The 22,592-nt window shown below is 38.1% G+C and overlaps 1 protein-coding gene across 2 annotated transcripts in view; it reads right to left on the minus strand.

The window, feature by feature from the left end:
- LOC133562239 (CUB and sushi domain-containing protein 3-like) overlaps window positions 1–22,592 on the minus strand; it is a 673,567-nt gene that overhangs the window by 144,106 nt on the left and 506,869 nt on the right. For both annotated transcript variants that reach the window (XM_061916244.1, XM_061916243.1), the window contains exons 50-54: window positions 16,016–16,201; window positions 12,207–12,401; window positions 10,424–10,597; window positions 7,413–7,586; window positions 6,671–6,844 (exon numbers count right to left, since the gene is read on the minus strand). In XM_061916244.1, coding sequence (XP_061772228.1) covers window positions 6,671–6,844; window positions 7,413–7,586; window positions 10,424–10,597; window positions 12,207–12,401; window positions 16,016–16,201 — 903 coding nt within the window. The remainder of the gene's footprint in view (window positions 1–6,670; window positions 6,845–7,412; window positions 7,587–10,423; window positions 10,598–12,206; window positions 12,402–16,015; window positions 16,202–22,592) is intronic.

Consider the following 22,592-nt stretch of genomic DNA (forward strand, 5'->3'; position numbering starts at 1 on the left):
AATATCATTGAAACCTGGCATGTGCTTAATACTATGATTAAAAAATCTAGCAATAAGGATTTTACAGGATATCTGGTAAAAGATGACAACTCAATTATTGAAAATATAGAAGAAATAGATGAGGAATTCAATAAGTTTTTTGTGAATTTTGGCCCAAATTTGGCAAAAAATATTAATTTAAAAATGAAGCATGAGAAAAAGTTAAAGCCTGTATCTCACATAAACAATTCAATGTTTCTTGGTGGAGTTTGTGAAAGTGATGTGTCAGAAGTGGTCAGAAAGTTTAAAAATAAAAAAATCTGTCGATGGTAACAACGTGGATATGTCACCTGTTAAAGAAGTGATGGATTGTGTCCTGAAGCCATTTACTTATATATGCAATAAATCTTTATCAACTGGAATTTTTCCTGACAAAATGAAAATCGCAAAAGTTATTCCAATTTATAAAAATGGTGATAAACATATGGTCTCAAATTACAGACCTGTGTCCTTACTACCTCAATTTGCAAAAATTCTTGAGAAATTATTTGTATATAGACTTGATAAGTTTATTGACAAACATGAGCTATTGAATGACCATCAGTATGGCTTCAGGAGTAATCGATCTACATCTCTAGCAGTGATGGACTTTGTAGAAAACATAGCTACAGCAATAGAAAAAAAGCAACACCCCGTTGGAGTATTTATTGACTTATGTAAAGCTTTTGACACAATCGATCAATCCTTACTTCTGCAGAAACTGGAAAAATATTGCATAAGAGGTGTTTCGCAACAGTGGTTAAGTAGTTATTTAAGTAACGGATCTCAATATGTGGAAATTAATAAGATTAAATCACAGCCAAGAAGAGTAACTTGTGGGGTTCCACAAGGCTCGGTATTGGGACCTAAGTTATTTATACTCTACCTAAATGATATTTGTTCAGTATGTAATCAATTAAAATGTATTATTTTTGCCGATGATACAAATGTATATTGTTCAGGAGAAGACTTGAAGGAAGTGTTGAGGATAATGGAGGTTGAGTTAATTCAGCTAAAAAAAATGGTTTGATATTAATAAGTTATCATTAAATGATAAGAAAACTAAATATATGGTGTTTAGTGGTGCAAGCACAAATAGTGAAGCAAAATTAAAATTAAATCAAGTGGAAATTGATAAAGTATATGAAACTAAATTCTTGGGGATAATAATTGATCATAAACTGGGTTGGAAACCGCATATTGAATATATGAAGGAAAAATATCCAAATCTATTGCTATTCTTTATAAAGTAAGACACATGCTGAATAAGACATGCCTGCATATGTTGTATTATTCTTTTATTTTTCCATATTTAACATATTCTGTTGAAATTTGGGGAAATGTTTATAAAACAAACATGGACCCAATAATAAAACTTCAAAAAAGGGTCATTAGAATAATACACAAAGCCTGCTACTATGAACATACCAATCCATTATTTATGAGTTCAAATGTATTACAATTTTCAGACATTGTGTTTTTAAAAACAATGGAAATTATGTTTCGAGTAAAGAACAACAACCTTCTATTTCATTTTAGAGGAGAAAACTATAATTTACGGGGATATAAATTTTTGATATGGGTAAAGCGAGAACAAATATAAAATACAAATGTATTACAGTTTTAGGAGTTAAATGGTGGAACAAGCTCAGTGATGAGCTGAAGACATGCACTTCTTTTGTAAGGTTTAAGAAAACATTGAAAGGTGAAATAATTGAAAATTATAAAATATAGTAACAATTACTTTCATCCCATTGATTTTTTTTTTTTTTTTACGTTGATGTCCCAGGCAATCTAATTTTCAGTGAAGGTATAGGATAGGCAAGTATAAGCTTTGGCTTCAGCCTATTCCTTTTTTGGTCATTCTTTTTCTTTTCTTTCGTGTGTAAATGTGCATAATTGTATACATATAACATGTACTGTAAAACTGATCAAACAAAATCGTTGATTGATTTGATTGATTATATGACCGAAATAAACTTATTTCATTCATTCAGTTCATTTATGTTTATTTACAATGTTGTATTGCATGAATGTATTTCTGATGTTGTTGATGGACAGTAGGCTATGTTAATTGACGGTATGATGCACAGTTGCACTACAGCCCTACACTAAAGAGTAAAGATGAGAACTCTTCCAAGTTGTCTCCTTTGCGTTCATTTTAGTTGCTTTACCCTATAACATCTGCATGACGTGAAATTATGATTGCTAGTGTAAAATAAAAAAAGTAAAGTTTCAGAGTGCTGCCTTGGAGCACTTTTGTGTCCCCACCAATCTCAAAATCAAAGCTACTCCCTTGGTTGGATGTAAATATAAACGGAATACATGCATCCATTTTCCACCGCTTATTCCCTTTCGGGGTCGCGGGGGGCGCTGGCCCCTATCTCAGCTACAATCGGGCGGAAGGCAGGGTACACCCTGGACAAGTCGCCACAATGATTTGAAAATCCTTTCCAGCCCATACTCCATTGAATGCATTACAAAAACAAGATATTTGATGTTCAAACTCATAAACTTTACTTTTATTTTGCAAATAATAATTAACTTAGAATTTCATGGCTGCCACAGGTGCCAACATAGTTGGGAAAGGGCATGTTCACCACTGTGTTACATCACCTTTTCTTTTAAAAACACTCAATAAACGTTTGGGAACTCAGGAAACTAATTGTCGAAGCTTTGAAAGTGGAATTGTTTCCCATTCTTGTTTTATGTAGAGCTTCAGTCGTTCAGCAGTCCTGGGTCTCCGCTGTCGTATTTTACCACAGATTCGGGACCCAGGATGAACCGCTTGCCTGTGTATCGGATGGAGACATCCCTGTGCTGCTGATCCGCCTCCGCTTGGAATGGTTTCCTGCTGACTCCGCTTTGGACTGGACTCTCGCAGCTGTGTTGGATCCACTATGGTTTGAACTTTCACAGTATCATGTTAGACCCGCTCGACATCCATTGCTTTCGTCCTCTCCAAGGTTCTCATAGTCATCATTGTCACCGACATCCCACTGGGTGTGAGTTTTCCTTGCCTTTATGTGGGCCTACCGAGGATGTCGTAGTGGTTTGTGTTGTGGTTTGTGCAGCCCTTTGAGACACTAGTAATTTAGGGCTATATAAGTAAACATTAATTGATTGATTGATAAATGGCTTTTGCTTTGCATAGTAGAGCTTTAACTTGCACTTCCTGATCTAGCGACAAACTGTATTTAGTGACAGTGGTTTTCTGAAGTGTTCCTGAGCCCATGTGGTGATATCCTTTAGAGATTGATGTCGGTTTTTGATACAGTGCCGTCTGAGGGATCGAAGGTCACGGTCATTCAATGTTGGTTTCCGGGCATGCCGTTTACGTGGAGGGATTTCTCCAGATTCTCTGAACCTTTGAAGTGAAGTGAACTATATTTATATAGCGCTTTTTCTCTACTGACTCAAAGCGCTTTACATAGTGACAACCAATATCTAAGTTACATTTAAACCAGCGTGGATTATGGACCGTAGATGTTGAAATCCCTAAATTTCATGCAATTGCACTTTGAGGAACTTTGTTCTTAGACTGTTTAACTATTTGCTCACGCAGTTGTGGACAAAGGGGTGTATTTTGCCCCATTCTTTCTTGTGAAAGACTGAGCATTTAATGGAAGCTGTTTTTATACCCAATCATGGCACCCACCTGTTCCCAATTAGCCTGCACACATGTGGGGTTTTCCAAATAAGTGTTTGATGGGCATTCCTCAACTTTATCAGTATTTATTGCCACCTTTCCCAACTTCTTTGTCACGTGTTGCTGCCATCAAATTTTCAGTTAATTATTATTTGCAAAAAAAAAAAAAACGTTTATGAGTTTGAACATCAAATATGTTGTCTTTGTAGCATATTCAACTGAATATGGGTTGAAAATGATTTGCAAATCATTGTATTCTGTTTATATGTACATCTAACACAAATTCCCAAGTTATATGGAATTACTGACATGAAAATGACCAGTGCACTGAAATGTTTGAAGACATGCGCTCTTTCAATACGAATTATTTTATGTCACACTAAAAAACAAAAAAAAAATCTGTAGATTTTACGCCAAAAAAACCTGCCAGCTCAGTCATATAACAACATTGGTACAATTGTATCCTTTTTTAATTAATTTTTTCGGCGTGCAGTGTTTTTTACGTAAAATTGTCGTATCTTTTTAATAAGTTATTACTAAATGTGGCGTTATTACGTAAAGGGCAATTATTACGTTACGCGTTGTTACACGACATACTGACAAGTAAAATGATGTGCGACTTGAAACTGTCTGTTACTAATTGATTTTTAATCTTGTCAAGTCGTGATTATTTAAGTCTGACAAACCTCGTAAAATCCGACTCAACTGACACCAAAAACTAATACATCTTAGCAGGTTTGTGCGGAATTACAAATTTAGAATTAGGATAATGATAAATAAGCAATGGGAATTTGAATTGAAATAGATCCACCTTACATGATGTTGTATACAAATGTAAATTTGGATTTCAGTAAGTAAAAACACGTTCAGCAAAATTACCCACTGACGTCCCTCGTTTGGCGCAGTCAATTTTCACCATTCAGTGAAGCCACAACATTTGAATTTTGAAGTGGGGAGAGACGATTTGTAGCCAAGTAATTGGAATTTGCCACGTCTAATAAAGGTTTTGGCTTTATTACTACAAATACTTTACAAACACTAAAATTAAACATACATTTCCTGATTTTTGAGTATAAAAGTAAAACATTCTGGAAAGTATCTTTTCACATTTTTACAAAATTTGAAAAAAATAATAGTCTATACTAGTATATCAAAATAAATGATCTATTTTTCACAGGACCCCATAAGAATTGTGGATGTGAATTATATTTATATAGCGCTTTTCTCTAGTGGCTCAAATTGCTTTACATAGTAAACCCCATTATCTAAGTTACATTTAAACCAGTGCGGGTGGCCCTCGGAGCAGGTGGGTGAAGTGTCTTGCCCAAGGCCACAGCAGCAGGATGGCAGAAGCTGGGATCAAACCCAGAACCCTCAAGTTGCTGGTACAGTCGCTCTACCAACCGACTTGTGCCACCCAACATTTGTTCTTCATTGTCAATGGAAACCTTTTGCTGTAAATGAAATTGAATGTCTACCAGAAAAAGTTATAGTAATAATATATCTATTAAATATGAAAAACTGTCATTGAAACATAAAGGCACGATTCCGGAATACACGCAAGTTATCATTTGGAATGTCATGAAATTACAGTTCTATCGTATTCAATTTAAATCTGAATAAAAGTATATTATTCCTGTTTGCAACCTAAATAATAATTTAGTTAAATCCATAATTTTGCACGTGAGGATACTGTTTAGCAGGGGTCTCAAACTCAATTTGCCTGGGGGCCACTGGATGCAGAGAGTCTGGGTGAGGCTGGGCCGCAAGAAAAGATTTCTTAATAAAAATATATTTTTAAAATATCTTTATTTTTATTTTCAACAAAATCAAAACATAAATGAATAAAATAAGAATTAAGTTCATAAATCAGTCATAGGTAATAACAATAATAATTCGATTTCTCTTTTACTGTGATGTTATGAGCTATTGAATATAAGAAATACACTACCCAGCATGCAACTGTAGTGTCGAGCATGCGCGGTAACCCCGGTTAAGGTTGTATGTCGCTATGTCGGCAGCTAGAATGTGGTTATGAGCACGCTATGGAGTTTACAGTTACGGTAGCATGATTAGGCCCAAACGGGCTAACATCACGACTAATATGTTACACGTCCGATTTGCCCAGACTCTCTCTGTTGGAGTATCAGCACTGGGGTCCAGTGCACAACAGTTTTGTATTGTCGCTCGGTCCTTCGGCGGAATGCTTCGGAAGATACCGGACCGCTCGTCTCCCCGGCCCGGACCGTTACACAGACGCCGTGGCGAGCGAGCGAGCGAGCGAGGAAGAGCGCGTGCGGGTCTCGTGGAAAAGCGGCGAAACGTTTCTCTGCTTGCATCATGAAAGTGACGTCTATGTTCCGCCCTCGAGAGCCATATACCACACCGTGATTGGTGGATTCCTTCAGCTCCGCACACAACGCTGTTAAAGGCCATTCATATAAAACTTGCGAGCCGCACTAACATTAAACTTTCATATTAAGGCGGGGGCCACAGAATAACGTCTCGCGAGCCGCATGTCTGAAACCCCTGCTGTTGAGGGTACTGGTTCTTCAATTTGGCAACACTCATATAAAACTATAAAAAAAAAATCAATCTGCTGACCTTTTCCCCTTAAACCTTTGACCTGTGAAAAGCTGTCAAACCAAATAAGCTTCAAGGTGAATGCAGAGGTTTTTTTTTGTGCTGATTTGTGAGAGTGAGAAAAGCAAGTGTTGCAGACATACACACAAACCAGCACACAAAGCCACATATATTCCCTTGCTAATGGTTTTGCAAAGTAATAAACAATAGTCTCATAACTTTATTGGTATTGACTGAGGCAATGTTGGTGACCTAAAGCACAACAGTTTAATTGAGTCAGCTATTGTATATGCTTTTTCCTAGCGTTGTTTTGGCACTATACCATTGATGGTCTCAAAAGCAGTACCTAGGGCAGTGGTCAAATAATGTTCACATTGATGCACACAAAATACAATCAGGTGCCCAAGCTGGAAAGCTCACCTCTGCATGTTGCAGGCTGCTGGCTCCACTGGCGGTTTGCCTGGCACTGGGCTGTAGAGGGTCCCTCAAGGGTGTAGCCCTTATTACAGGAAAAGCGCACCACGTCATTGTAGTTATAGCCGTCACCGACGGTGCGTCCGTAGATGGGGCTGCCGGGGTGGCCGCACGTGACAGCTGGAGGAGACAAATATTAGATATATGTAGGATGGAGAAGGGATGTGTAGAGGTGAAGAGAAGAAAGTCAATACCGCTGATCGATCGGAGGTGTTCAATGACACCTATCATAAAAGAATACCATTACCATGAATTTAGCTTCAGAGTACAGCAGGGGAATTAAGAATGAACATAGGATATCGTGGTGAGGTGAAAAGCGTCTTTCACTAATGTGTGAATCCCATTATGAGGATAATTCCAGAAACTCAAATACATTTTTTCTTAGTTGTATTGATTTGTTTTCTTTGGAGCAGTTAAATGAAACAGCCACTTCTCGTCAATAGTACATATAAAATAGTTTTAAAAACATTGCAATTACAACCAACTGCAACCATCAGCAATTTGACTTTGGAAATGGTTTTCTTTTCATCCCAAATATGCACACACAACTACGCACACGCACACGCACACATGCACAGTCATTGTTTATTGTTCTCTTAACATTGGCACAAATACAGAACAACACAATAGACGTAACCCCTCAAGCAATTAAGTAGCCACTGGACTGCCAGAGAGACAAAGTACTCACAGATACAAACTGGGAGTTGTCCAGACCAATTGTGGTCCTGCTGGCAGATCCGGACTGAAGAGCCAATGAGTCTGAATCCAGAGTTGCACTGGTACACCACGGTGTCTCGATACCCAAAATTCTCCCCTATTACCTGCCCGTTCACAGTCTGCTCAGGAGTGCCGCAATGGCCAACTGCAGAAAGAAAGAGTTCCAATTAACAGATGTTAAAAACACCACACACTTTACCATATTTTCCGTATTATAAGCAGCTACTTTTACCCCACGCCTTGTATCCTGCGGCTGATAAAACGGTGCGGCCAATTTATGGAATTTTCTTCCCTAAAGGCCATTATGTTTTGTGTTCAACAAATAATTTTCATTTAACACCGACAGAGACACTGAAAAGGTGTGTTATTGTTTGTACTATAGCGCCATCTTTTGGACAAGTTTACTCACTGCAGTTTGAAATTGTATTTCCTGTTTCTTCTTTTGAGCCAGAAATACAACCGTCCATAACGTCTGCTCAAAAGCCTTCTTCATGCATAACTCCAAGAACTTTTTGGAAATTTTACAATATGACTACAACTCTCCCGTCCAAAGGCAAAACGTAGTAACTCACTTCTAGCTGATTTTGAGAAAACAAGGGAAGACCAATCTATCTTGATGCTGTCTTACAAAGATCTACAAAGTCATCAAACATATAGATGTTTTCTTGAGCTTTCATTTTCTTGCCGATTGAGCCATGGATTGAATCTGCTCTCATGAATGTGTTCCCTTTCTCCAGATATTTTATCACAATCTCGGGTGGGCCCCATTCTGCGTTTGCACATTGGGCAAGAGCCGTGTACAGCGTCCAGTTTTTATTTTGACCTCCACAGTTATCTGCCCAAAAGAGTATGCAAGGGGAAGAATCAAGAACAATACATTTAATGAAGGTGCTTGCAACGTCCTGGGCCAATCTTCCAAATATCCCCTCGTGCCATAATATCACATAATCAAGTTGACCGTCGGCCCCCATTCGTGCAAATGTCTCATTAAAGACAATAAGGAGACTGACAAAGAAGCTTCGATTGGTCCCTTGAGATACTAGGTTTTTCTGTTGTATCTACGCGGTTATGTGGTAGTTGCTAGGTCCTGCCATGCGTGTAACAGCTTACTTACGGAACAAATTACAATATCGCATACACTAATGTAAAGCATATCACCTGGGAACTCCAAAATTATTATCAACTCAGTTTTGACCAGAATTGAGTTACTAGGTTTTGCCTTTGGACGGGAGAACTGACTAAACCGTCCTATGAGTGATGTCTGTAATAATGTTTTCAGGCATATTTGTACGTGCTATCGTAATGTATTCAAGCTATATATATGCAAACATGTTTACTTGTCTGTTAGTATTTTTTAAACTCAGTGGGATTTTTATTGTATTATTTCAGTTTTGTAATTTCACCAAAACATCACAGTGGAGTTATTGAGTCTGTTCAGCTGATTTGAGAGTTAGCTTCTGCAGCTAGTGGGTCCGTGATGGTGACTTCCATTTTACCGCCTTGTTACAGGCACCATTTGGAAACATTTAAAGGTATGTAAATACACATTTGCTAAATGTTTCGTACCGATATTTATCTGCAGTTTATAGTCTGTTTCGGCTAATATATGTAGAAATATTTACTTTTTCTAAAATTTGATGTGTTCGGCTAAAATACTGGTGCGCTCTGAAGCCTGGCACATACGGTAATAACGGCTGTATTGTTAAATATCAAAAGAGATGAATTATGTTGTGGAGGTATTGGGAGAACGCATGTGTAAACATGTCATTCGGAATAAAGAATGAGGATGCATTAATATTTTCTTACTTATGAATGCTACATGTAGTACACTTGTGTTAATCAATGCCAAAGTGTTTAATCATAAGGTTTATGTGGTTTGGCGTGAGCTTGCATGCAGTTTTGGATGCCTCTGTTCGCAGGGTTTTACAGCCTGACTACGTTGTGACATCATTGAGTCAGACATACTTATTTAGATTTTAAGTCAAGCTCTCAGCTGGAGAGGGAGGAGCTCCACCCACTCTGCCTCCAGCTATGAGAAAACTCCAAAAAAGTAGGGTAAAGTAATAGTTTCATGTAATTGTGGCATGTGCATAATGATACAGACGTGCAACACACAGTAAGATAAATGCTGAAAAAAGCATATTTTTATGCAGATTTTGAATCGATCGGCGATCGTGCAGGTGTACCTGATGTTGTGAGCAGTGAATCTATATAATGTTTATGAAGTTTTTTTTTTCGACCGTGTCTAGAAAACAAATTGAGGCAACAACCTCAAGATACGTATTTAAACAGCGTACAGTTTCAAAATATGCATTCTGAAACATTGAAGATGGTGGGGCCTGGTTTCATTTGCAATCTGGGAACGCCTCCACAAACGAACGTCTTTGAAGACAGACTCACAAAACAGGTTGTAAAAGTGACTCTGGAGCAAAACACTTTTCCAAAAAGTATTATCTGGATCAAAAGAAAATGGTTTAAATGTAGACTGAAATCATCATTGATCCACTTTTAGATACAGTACATTAATTTGTGTTACACTAAATAATTAAGAAGATGCAAGTCCACAGCTGACAGCTGCACCAGAAACTAAATTAATTAACTCACCTGAGTCTGTACCAGTTTTGCGATATTTACCAACATGCTGAAATTAAACTTAATCTTTAAGCCTCTCAGAGTAGTTAAAAAAAGTGATACATTTTCAGGGCATCTTTTGCCAGGTGTGTGTTTTTTTACAAGGCTTTGATTTGTGTTTGTTTGGTGGCCAATGTTGATTCCCCACGTGTTATCCAGGACTACAGCAATCTGGACATATTTTTAAATCCTGTATAGCCACCAACCACTACCACTTGGCAAAAGAACCGATAACTGGTCATCCATGTTTCCCCAGCTGTTTCTGCCTATTTTGGCTCAGCTAAAAATCCTCGGCTGTTTTTGACCCAAGATGAGACTTTGGTTCTGCAGTTTACGAAAACATCCGCTTACCTAAGCACTGAGTCTCTGTTCCACTCCAAAGTCCAGACAGGAGACACTCTCTAACTGTGGATCCAGTTAAAACGTATCCAAGGTTACAGCTGAAAATGGCTGATGCTCCAAAGGTAGTCTGAGTTCCAATTTTCTTCCCATTAGGAGGAGAGAGAAGATCGCCGCATGAAACGACTGCAAAGAGGCAGAGAGGAAAAAAAATGGAAGAGAGTTAAAAGAAAAACAGGAAAATGCATGGCTCGTTGACCACATCATTTATTCCAAAAAACAACAATTTGTTAATTGTAAATATAAATTTAAATAATTATTTAGTTGAAAGTCATTTCTTTAAAACATGTTGAAATACTGTACAGTGGTACCTCAACAGTTTTGAGATTAGAGTTGTCTCTCGGCTAATTGTTATGCTTTAATTTGCAAGCATAAATTTGAGTTACAAGCATCAGCATTAGTTGGTGTAGCAAACGAATCCCATTAGAGCCTCCAAAAACATCTGGTCTTACTTTCTAATCTGAGTTTATAGCTATAGATATGTTTACAAGTAAGGGAAGGAAGAATGTGAGTGAAAGTCAGTGCTTTAGAAGTGATGACATTCATTGAATTAAAAAAAAACTAAATGATCAATGTTGTCAACGTGGCGAAGCAATTCAAAATTGCTGGTCTGCACCATACTCAAATAGAGTAGGTCTAAGATTTTTAAAAACATATCTAAACAGCGGACATTTATCTGTGAAAATGTGGAGAAGCTGCTGATGGTGTGTTTGACGGAACCAGACTGTAGAAATCCGCTCTCCAAGGTAAATGATGTACATTAATATTACAATACTTCATACAGCACTACTGTAGTTGTTTGTACTACATTCTAGTGTATTGCTATTAATTCAATAATTAATATCTAAAAGTCTTGCTTCTGTTTTTAAAAGGCATATAACATGTTAAAATGGTGTTATTTGGGGGAAGGGGAGGGGAAAGCACCAATTTAATTGATTTCAATTAATTTCAGTAGAAAACATTGATTTGAGATAGAAGTGATGTCAGTTAAGAGTTGCGTCACTTAACCAATTAAGTTCGTAAATTATATTAGGTTGGAATTGTTTTTGATTGGACATGAGGATTATAAGGGGGTCCTTGGAAAATGGTGGCTCTGTGATCCCAAAATGATTGAGAACCCATGAGAGAGACACAAGAAAGTGATACCGCAGTGCAGTAGAACAGTGCTGAGAAAAGGTCTAATAGAATTCTAAGATGGCATTCAGAGGGAATCAATAAACTTTATACAACTTCTTACTATGGCATAAAAAAATTCTGATTAAACATTGGTGTATAATTCTGTGAATGTGAAAAAAATTGGACTTTATTCTTGTACTGTTATTTCATGTCATCCCAGCTTCAGATGTTTCCATTAGCACAGTTATGGTTGATAGTAAAACAAATAGCTGGTTTCTTATATCCATTGTAAACAATACATGTCAGCTAGAATGTTGCACAGATACAAAAAGTGAATAATAGACTTGCCAATCAAGAATAACACATTCATCTTCTCAGGATTATGATGCATTGTGTCAATGCAATAGAATGGGTGAACATTCATCTAACAATCATTCAAATTAAAATCCATTGAATGAACTCATGCGTGCAATAAGGGGGATCTGTATTTGCATGCTTCTACTCATGAATGTTGCATTTTCCTTAGGACTATTCATCATTTTGAATTATTGCTATGAATTATTTTAACTTAGTTCTAACTTTAATTCCTGTGTAAGCACAATACAATTTTTCCACTTACTTCTGCATCGAGGCCTTTCGTTTCTCCAACTCCAAGCCCCATTGGCCAAGCACTGGATGTGAGCAGGACCAACACGGAAGTATCCTGGGTTGCAGGTAAAAATTATTTTGGTTCCATACTCATAGGTAGACCCATTGACTAGCTTCCATTTCCCATGGTCCAGAGAGAAGGAGCCGAGACTCGGACACATCATAACTAAGCCAAAAGAAGACAAAAGAGACAATTTTACATTATTTAAACACACTGACATCTGCTACTGTTTCCCTTTGTCATTTCTTTTACACTCAGCAGAAAAAACTAACATATTTACAAACCACAGTGTGCAATGTACATGCAAACAATACAAGGCGACTATATAGAAGAGATATATTCATTTCTTCGGATGTTAATTGCAATTTTCCTGGAGTTATTTAAATCCGCTCCCACAAACAAAGTTGTTTATTAGTTGGCAAGAACACTCTAAAGCCAAATGGAACAAAACAAACAGCTTCTGCACCGTGCAACATACACAGTAGGGAATAAACACGGGTGCCGGCGGAAACAATGCTGTCAATCACCCTTTAGTGTCTATCAAACTCGGACCCATGTTGGCATCAGCCACAAAAGTCCCATTTTCACCAAGCAGAAGCATTTGGTTCAGTTTTCTACACAGTAGAGTCCTGATTTTGAGTACGCAATAGGTGATCTATGAAAAAAGTTGCCATAATCATTTATTTGATTTTTACAAAAGAAAGGTAAAAAAACAATATGTTGTAATGGATTCTCTTTGGCTTTGCAGCAACATTATGTGCGCTTGAATATTTGGCAAGTTCAAAGAGTTACATGTCTGTAAAGTCACCGTGTGATTGGAGGAGAGTAAGGAAGTGAGTATTGGCATGTGTTGTGTGTGGAAGTTAAGGCCAAATATAACTTTTTACGGGAAAGATATACTTGTCTATTGGAAAAAATGTTTTAAAGTTTTGTGTGATTTGTTTGAAGGTGTCAGTGAACAGCAGCCATAAATCATTTTTCATTATGGCCTCATTTCTAAAACCGTACAAATGAAGGTTATGTTGTAGCCACACTGGAATATATATATATTTTTTTCATAGAATTTGCCTAAATATTGTGTTTTGTTTAATTTTCAATGACAGCTGAAACAGCATCACATTTTTGAATTGACTTCACTGCGGTAGGATATATCCAACACCTATTAAATCTGTGTTTTTACCTTTTCGTGTAAACTTTGGACATTATCTGAAATATAAACACATGATATTTAACATCACAGTTGTCAATTTTTTTTCTATCTTTAACAATACAATATTTCCACACATCTAAATATAAACATATTTGAACTGCAGTTTTGTTAATCGTGTATTTTATGGTCACACTCAGGGTCCCACATCCAAATCTACTTCTGGTTGCCGAGAGTATCACAGTAAGCTCTTGTTTATCACTGTTAATTTGTTCTGGGCCTGGGTGTGGAAAATTAATATCCATGAAGTAGGAACTATTCTTTATAAATTGAATATTTTCATAGCTAGACCTTAAAAACACAATACTCATGAGGCTGCAGTCAGCCCTAGCCCCTAGTGCAGGGATATTCAACCTAAATCAACTACACGGTCTAGCTCCAGCCTATCTTGCCGATTGTATTGTACCATATGTCCCGGCAAGAAATCTGCGTTCACAGGACTCCGGCTTATTAGTGATTCCTAAAGCCCAAAAAAAGTCTGCGGGCTATAGAGCCTTTTCCGTTCGGGGTCCAGTACTCTGGAATGCCCTCCTGGTAACAGTTCGAGATGCTACCTCAGTAGAAGCATTTAAGTCTCACCTTAAAACTCATTTGTATACTCTAGCCTTTAAATAGACCTCCTTTTTAGACCAGTTGATCTGCCGCTTCTTTTCTTTTTCTCCTCTGTCCCCCCCTCCCTTGTGGAGGTGTCCGGTCCGATGGCCATAGATGAAGTACTGGCTGTTCAGAGTCGGGACCCAGGATGGACCGCTTGTCAGGACCAGGGATGGACCGCTCGTCAGGACCCAGGATGAACGCTCGCCTGTGTATCGGTTGGGTACATCTCTACGATGCTGATCCGACTCCGCTTGGGATGGTTTCCTGTGGGCGGGACTCTCGCTGCTGTCTTGGATTCGCTTTGAACTGAACTCTCGCGGCTGTGTTGGAGCCACAATGGATTGAACTTTCACAGTATCATGTTAGACCCGCTCGACATCCATTGCTTTCGGTCCCCTAGGAGGGGGGGGGGGGGGGCATATGAGGTCCTCTCCAAGGTTGTCATAGTCATCATTGTAACTGGCGTCCCACTGGGTGTGAGTTCTCCTTGCCCACTGGGTGTGAGTTTTCCTTGCCCTTATGTGGGTTCTTCCGGGGATGTTGTAGTCGTAGTGGTTTGTACAGTCCTTTGAGACATTTGTGATTTAGGGCTATATAAATAAACATTGATTGATTTATTGATTGAAATAGTTTTAGGGGCCACATATCCAGAAAACTAAGAACCGAAGGGGACAAACTTGTCCCTTCACTATTAGTCTTATTTTGTATATTCTGGAGAAGCAGTGTCCTCTACAGTAGACATTTGATTTCCATCTATTTTTTTTTTGTCAGATTTACAGGAGTGCTCTGGTGTTTGTTAAAAAGGCAAGTCAAAGATTTTCGCTTTGATGGCTCTCTTGTGTTTTAAGAATCTGCTGCTGAAATGTTTTTTTGACTGATCTCGCGGGCCACCAGTTGAATAGCCCAAACGATGAAAAAGAGAGGACTCTAAAAGGAAACCTTGAGAAACACCACTAGTATAACTAAATAAGTTGGATATATAACTACAGGACTGACTGCATCTGTGCCATGAATTGATTAACGTGGACCCCGACTTAAACAAGTAAAAAATGTATTCGGGTGTTAAGTGGTCAATTGTACGGAATATGTACTGAACTGTGCAATCTACAAATATAAGTATCAATCAATCTCAAGTAAACAAGCTATAGTAACACCTTAGTTAGATTAATCACATTACGAAGAAAAAAAATGGTAACTGCAAAAAAGGAGAGGACTTAAAGTGGTGCTTTGAGGTATGCAAATCAAGTTAGGACTCCAGTGTTCTCTGTTTGTCAACAAGTGGTTAAAATACCAATGCAAGAATGTGTTTAAAATATTTTTTTTGTACTGTGCAGCCACTCAGGGAAAACATATTGTTGATGTAGATGCCCAAGTCTGCTGTGCATAACTGCTTTACGAAAGAGAAGTGTGGGATACTAATCTTGTTGCTATGTTCGTATTTGACTTTAATAAATCGATGGATTTAGTACATTTAGGAGCAATTTTGTGTTTGTAGGAATTTGCAGCAAAAATGTTTGTCTCTTAAGCTTTGTTTAAAAACTTGGGCTGCTTGCTGAGTAATATTAAAGAGCGAAATGAGGCCACAAACAAAACTGTTTTTAGGCCAACAAAAAGCCCAGGGCCGCCTTTATGGCATACACAATTGTACTGTTTGGTGAAAACGTGGACCTCTCAAGATGGTGGAGTCAGTTGTTCTGACAAGAACTGACAAATGAACAGTAAGTCATCAAATACCGCAAAGCCATTAACCTGTAAATGATAAAAAAAATCCAGAAAAAAAATCTGATGAAGAATAATACTGTAATACCCTTTGTCACCCCTAAAATAGTTAAAAGCAAATATTCCATAAACAAAGCTTTCAAACTTTCCCCCAGTTATAGAACAGACCATCCCACAACGGGGCAACCCATTTAAATCACTGCCACTCTTTCTTGGTATGTCCCCTTCCCCCTTCACCGTCATTGTTTATACTTACGGATGCATCGGGGTATCTTGTTGTGGTTGCTCCAGGTGCCGTCTGGCTGGCAGACTGTGGTCGTCAGCTCTTTGGAGGAGAGCCGGTAGCCACTGTTGCAAAAGTAGGTCACCCGTGTGCCAACGGAGTAATCAGCTGCAAGAACACCTCCGTTGACTGGCGCGATGGGCACGCCACATGACACAGCTGCAGGCAGCAAGAAGGCGTTTGTTGACAGACGTTTATTGCACACACACACACACGTTCTGGAGAGATTTGAGGAGAATTGCCTGAAGAGCTAACTCTGGTAGGCCTTGCTTACATTTGTTCTACTAAATTAAACCCATTTTCCTGAAGCGTGAACACGTTTTGTGAGCCATATTATTTTATTTTCCAAAAAATAATAAAACCATGATATATATTTTGCACAAAGCCTGCAAATCTATTGATTATTATGTTTACATTGTATATAGTTATGAATGCAGATCTCAAAAAACAATACGAAGGCACACCGAAAGCTAAATTCATTTACAGCAGATCCACCCATTCATTTTCAACCACTTTTTATCCCTAGGGCCACTGGGAAGCTGGTGCCTATCCCAGCTGACTTTAGGAAAACGTTTCTGATAATGACTATATTTCAACTTAACAACTGTGTTTACTAAACATTTTAAATACATATAATATACACTCCCAGCCCAACATTTTATGACACCTCATTCAAAGCAGTAAGTAAGTACTTTTGAGCAATACTCTGAATTTAACCACGATTTTTACACCCGTTGATATTAATGTTATTGTTGTAAATCACAAGTATTTGAACAGTGACAGTTTTTTAATGATTTTGCCTTTACAATAAACAAATAGTTAAACAACCACAATGGATTTTGAAAAAAAATAAAAAAAACAAATCGGCATAAGATGGCACAACATTTAGTATTCGAGATCCGAAATTTAGCCCAATGAGTAAAAATGGAACAATAGTATCCATCCATTTTCTACCGCTTATTCCCTTTTGGGGTCGCGGGGGGCGCTGGCACCTATCTCAGCGACAATCGGGCGGAAGGCGGGGTACACCCTGGACAAGTCGCCACCTCATCGCAGGGCCAACACAGATAGACAGACAATATTCACACTAACATTCACACACTAGGGCCCGTTTAGTGTTGCCAATCAACCTATCCCCAGGTGCATGTCTTTGGAGGTGGGAGGAAGCCGGAGTACCCGGAGGGAACTCACACATTCACGGGGAGAACATGCAAACTCCAAACAGAAAGATCCCGAGACTGGGATTGAACCCAGGACTGCAGGACCTTCGTATTGTGAGGCAGACGCACTAACCCCTCTTCCACCGTGAAGCCCGGAACAATAGTATGTATATTATAATTTAAATACAATGGGATATAAAGTAGGTTATAGATAGAATAGGTTAATAGGAATAGATTGTAAATACAATTAAAAGTCAACACAAAAAAATGTGATTGAAGTGTTAAGTTTCAGCTTTAATTAAGAGCTTTGACAAAAATATGTAATTTACCATCTAGTAATTACAGCTACTGCCACCTTATGTAGATAACATCCATTTTTTTCTAAGCAATTCAATTGACCTCATAGTAAACATTAATATCGTTCAACACTCAAAATGTAATGACGCCAATAGGCTTCATTCACTGCTAATGATTGTCATCTAGGTGTTTAAGAAAGTGGTTATATCATCAGTGTGTTTGTGGACACTACATGTAGATTTGATTCCTTTAGTAAATTTGCAATATTTTGTCACGGCTCTTAAATTAAAGTTCGAAAGTCCAAACTTCCATTAATCCATATTCTACCGCTTATTCCCTTTGGGGTCGCAGGGGGCGCTGGAGCCTATCTCAGCTACAATCGGACAGAAGGCGGTATACACCCTGGACATGTCACCATCACATCACAGGGCCAACACAGATAAACAGACAACATTCACACTCACATTCACACACTAGGGCCAATTTAGTGATGCGAATCAACCTATCTTCAGGTGCACGTCTTTGTCCAAACTTCAATCTGATTTATTTATGATTGGTTTATTTCTAATTCATTGTGAATGGTTTGTACTGTAAAGACAAAAACATGCAAATCTGTAACTGTCTAAATATGAGTGGACCTTACAGTAACTGTGTTTACAAAACAACAAGATTGACAGAAAAGGCAACTGTATAATTTGAAGTACCAATGACATATTGGACATACTGTACTTTATACATGACATAGTTAAGTACAGTATACTAAGGGTCTGATTTACTCAAGGTTTGCATGTACTCAAACATGTGCAAACCTGATAGCACACACAAAGCTGATCTACTAAATGAGAGCAAAGTGGATTGCGTCTGTTCAGTGAGCAGAATAAGGTGTGCAATCCGTTTTGTCTCTCTGTCTTAATTAAAATGGAAAATATATGCTGATCATCAAAATGCCCACAATACTGGGAGGAGACGATGAAACATTTATTTAGCACGCACAATGTGATTAATCAATACTCATCACCATTTTGGGAGCACCATTTTAGGTTTTATTTGGGACATGCGGGAATGAAGAAGTGATATTAGTGTGCTAAATAATACTTCACACAATATGCTGCACACTGATATAATAACAACAAAGCACCTGCACAGATATGTTTCTCCTTTCCCTGACCTAGACTGTATCTAGGTTTCAGTGACTTCAACCTCAAGTTTCAAATTATCTATCATCAGTGCCAAGTCAAAGCGGGAAGGAAAGAGTGAAGAGTGCGCGGAACCGACATCTGCCGCGCCGCACTGAATGAACAGTTATGCAAACAAGCAGATAATAAAATGGAGCAGCAATCGTAGTTGCATACTGAAAGGCATCAAAAGGTACATATCTGCCAACATGGCCTGCAGCCATCACATTGCCCTTCACAAACCTACAGAGAATCAATCAACATCTATTTGAGTCCGGCTTACTCACAATTTAACAGGTACCGATCACAGGTATGAACAAGTTAGTTCAAAATAAATGTAAATACACCTTAAATCCTTTTTTGGGTCAGCAATTCATAAATCTATAACACTGCACATATAGATTGCAAATATTAAGAGAAAAAAAATCCCAGTATAATTGAATCATTGCAATCAAGTAGAAAGCAGATGGACGATATTGGTATGAATATATCAGCATCATTTGTAGTTGATGTGTTTTGGACAAGCTGCATGCAATTATCAGACTGTTGGAATAAACCCCAGGTGTGAAGTGTTTTTCCCCCAATTTAAAATGCAACACATAGATGCTCAACAGACCGGATCTTAGCTTTAGTCATCCATCCATAGCTGTGGAGTGACTTAAAACTCAGTCTCAACAAGTAGGCATTGAATATAGCCAGTGCTTTGCGCCTGTGTGACATTGTTCATGTTTGTATTTAACATAAATATATTGTTTATTATATGCATTTTTTATCTGTAGATGTGAAGCTCTATTGACAGGTATGTTAAGTTGCATTTGAGATGGGCACCGAATTCTGTCGGTATACACGTACCAATTCACGTAAAATGAAATGTTGCTACCTTTGTTGCACGTGGCGTCAGGTCTAGTTGTACTTGCACCAGCTCAATCACTTTAAACAAGCAGTCAGGCACTCAGCGTGGGCTCAGCTCAAAGGCATTTAGGTAATCCTACAAGTGTCCATGCCAACAAAGCAAAAAAGCGCACAAAATTACAGTAAGAGTCCAGTTTTTTGTTTTATTCTGCAAGCTCTATGCCAATTTAAATTGGATTTTCCGTACATATGCTAACAATTAGCATTAGCGATTTTACATAGCAATTTCAACTCCTTCAAATCCGGTACTAAAAACTAAAACTAAGATGCACATTAGCGCAGTGGTTCTCAACCTTTTTTCAGTGATGTACACCCTGTGAACATTTTTTTAATTCAAATACCCCCTGAACAGAGCAAATTATTTTTGGTTGAAAAAAATATATAAATAAGTAAAATACAGCAATATGTCATCAGTTTCTGATTTATTAAATTGTATAACAGTGCAAAATATTGCTCATTTGTAGTGGTCTTTCTTGAACTACTTGGAAAAAAACATATATAAATAACAACAAAAAAAACTTGTTAAAAAAAAAAAATTGATTCAATTATAAATAAAGATTTCTACACATAGAAGTAATCATCAACTTAAAGTGCCCTCTTAGAAGATTGTAATAGAGATCCATCTGGATTCATGAACTTAATTCTAAACATTTCTTCACAAAAAAATACATCTTTAACATGAATATTTATGGAACGTGTCCACAAAAAATCTAGCTGTCAACACTGAATTTTACATTGTTGTATTTCTTTTCACAGTTTATGAACTTACATTCATATTTTGTTGAAGTATTATTCAATAAATATATATATATATAAAGGATTTTTGAATTTTTGCTATTTTTAGGATAATTTAAAAAATTCTCACATACCCATTGGCATACCTTCAAGTACCCCCAGGGGTACGCGTACCCCTATTTGAGAACCACTGCATTAGCGAAGTGAAGTGAATTATATTTATTTAGCAATTTTTTTCTAGAGCTGCCAAGCGCTTTATATAATAAAACTCATTATTGACATGTTTTAAGTTACATTTAAACCAGTGTGGGTGTCACTGGGAGCACGTGGGTAAAGTGTCTTGCCGAAGGACACAATGGAAGTGACTCGGACGACGTAAGCGGGAATCAAACTTGGAACCCTCAAATTGCTGGTACGGCCGCTCTACCAACCGAGCCATGTCACCCCAATGAAATCAACAGCTGGTGTGTAATCAATGCAATCCTTGCGATTCAAACACTTTGGATGGATCAACAAAAGCAAAGACTGGCACATTCTACTTCATGGCAAAGACAACTTCCTGGCTAAGGCAACACACTTCACTATTGCCAATATCTTGGAATTAAAACAGCATCAAAAGTCTACTTTATAATACAGTATAGAAAATGGTAAATGGTTTATACTTGTATAGCGCTTTTCTACCTTTTTAAGGAACTCAAAGCACTTTTACACTCGTTCCACATTCACCCATTCACACACACACATTCACTCACTGATGGCGGGAGCTGCCATTCAAGGCGCTAACCAGGTCCCATCAGGAGGAAGGGTCAAGTGCCTTGCTCAAGGACACAACGGACATGATTAGGATGGCAGAAGGTGGGGATTGAACCTGGAACCCTTAGGTTGCTGGCACAGCCACTCTCCCAACTCCGCCACGCCGTCCCCACCACACAGTCAGAATAGGGCTTGTAAATTAGACACATAAGTGTACAATTAAACAAGATAACTTAGTGTGAAGAAAAAAAATACAATTAAAATGTTTTAACAAATATGAACACACGGAAAAGTAACAAAAATGAGTACCGTATCGATTTCAATGTTGAAGGCATCCATCCCTAAGCATGTTCAATGTTACGCTTCAAATGCAGTTGATGGTGTTTCCCACCTACTGCTGCAATGTAAATGTGTGTCTGTACTGGAGCATGCAAATCAGCCAAAGGTAAATGTGGACATTCATGTGTGCGCATCAAAGGACCAAATTAGGTGAGTGGACTTTGCATGCTAATGACTAGTTAGTCAAAGTCATTTGAAGAGGTGGATAGTGACAGAAAATGGGTACATAGATTTGTGTCATTTTCAGCAACATTGGCTTATCAGAACATACCGTATTTCCTTGAATTGCCGCCGGGGCGCAAATTAATTTAAAACCTCTTCTTACTCCTGCGCTTACCAAAGGCATGAGGTAAAAGTAAGCATGGGCTAATTATTTTAAAACCTCTTCTCACTCCGGCACTTACCAAAGGCATGCAGTAAAAAATTGAGTGTGATGTAAGCTTGGACCTTAAAGGCATACTGAAATGATATGTTCTGATTTAAACAGGGATAGCATTTCCATTCTATGTGTCATACTTGATCATTTCGCGATATTGCCATATTTTTGCTGAAAGGATTTAGTAAAGAACATCCACGATAAAGTTCGCAACTTTCGGTGTTAAGAGAAATGCCCTGCCTCTATTGGAAGTCGCAGACGATGACATCACACGTGAGGGGGCTCCTCACATATTCACATTATTTTTAATGGGAGCCTCCAACAAAAAGTGCTATTTGGACCGAGAAAACGACAATTTCCCCATTAATTTGAGCGAGGATGAACAATTTGTGTTTAAGGATATTGATAGCGACGGACTAGAAAAAAAAAAAAATATTATAAAAAAAAGAAGTTAAATAAAAAACACGATTGCATTGGGACAGATTCCAATGTTTTTACTAGGATAATTCTGGGAAATCCCTTATCTTTCTATTGTGTTGCTAGTGTTTTAGTGAGTTAAATAGTACCTGATAGTCGGAAGGGTGTCTCCACGGGTGTGTTGACGCGCAGTGTCTCAGGGGAGTCGACGGCAGCTATGGACGGCACAAGCTCAGCTTTTCTCCGGTAAGAACTGACTTTTTAACCACTATTTTCTCACCGAAACCTGCTGGTTGACATTTGGTAGGGATCCATGTTGGCTTGACCGCGCTCTGATCCATAGGAAAGTTTCACCTCCAGGAATTTTAAACAAGGAATCACCGTGT

This window comes from Nerophis ophidion, linkage group LG11 (assembly GCF_033978795.1).
Source record: "Nerophis ophidion isolate RoL-2023_Sa linkage group LG11, RoL_Noph_v1.0, whole genome shotgun sequence".
Classification (NCBI taxonomy): domain Eukaryota; kingdom Metazoa; phylum Chordata; class Actinopteri; order Syngnathiformes; family Syngnathidae; genus Nerophis; species Nerophis ophidion.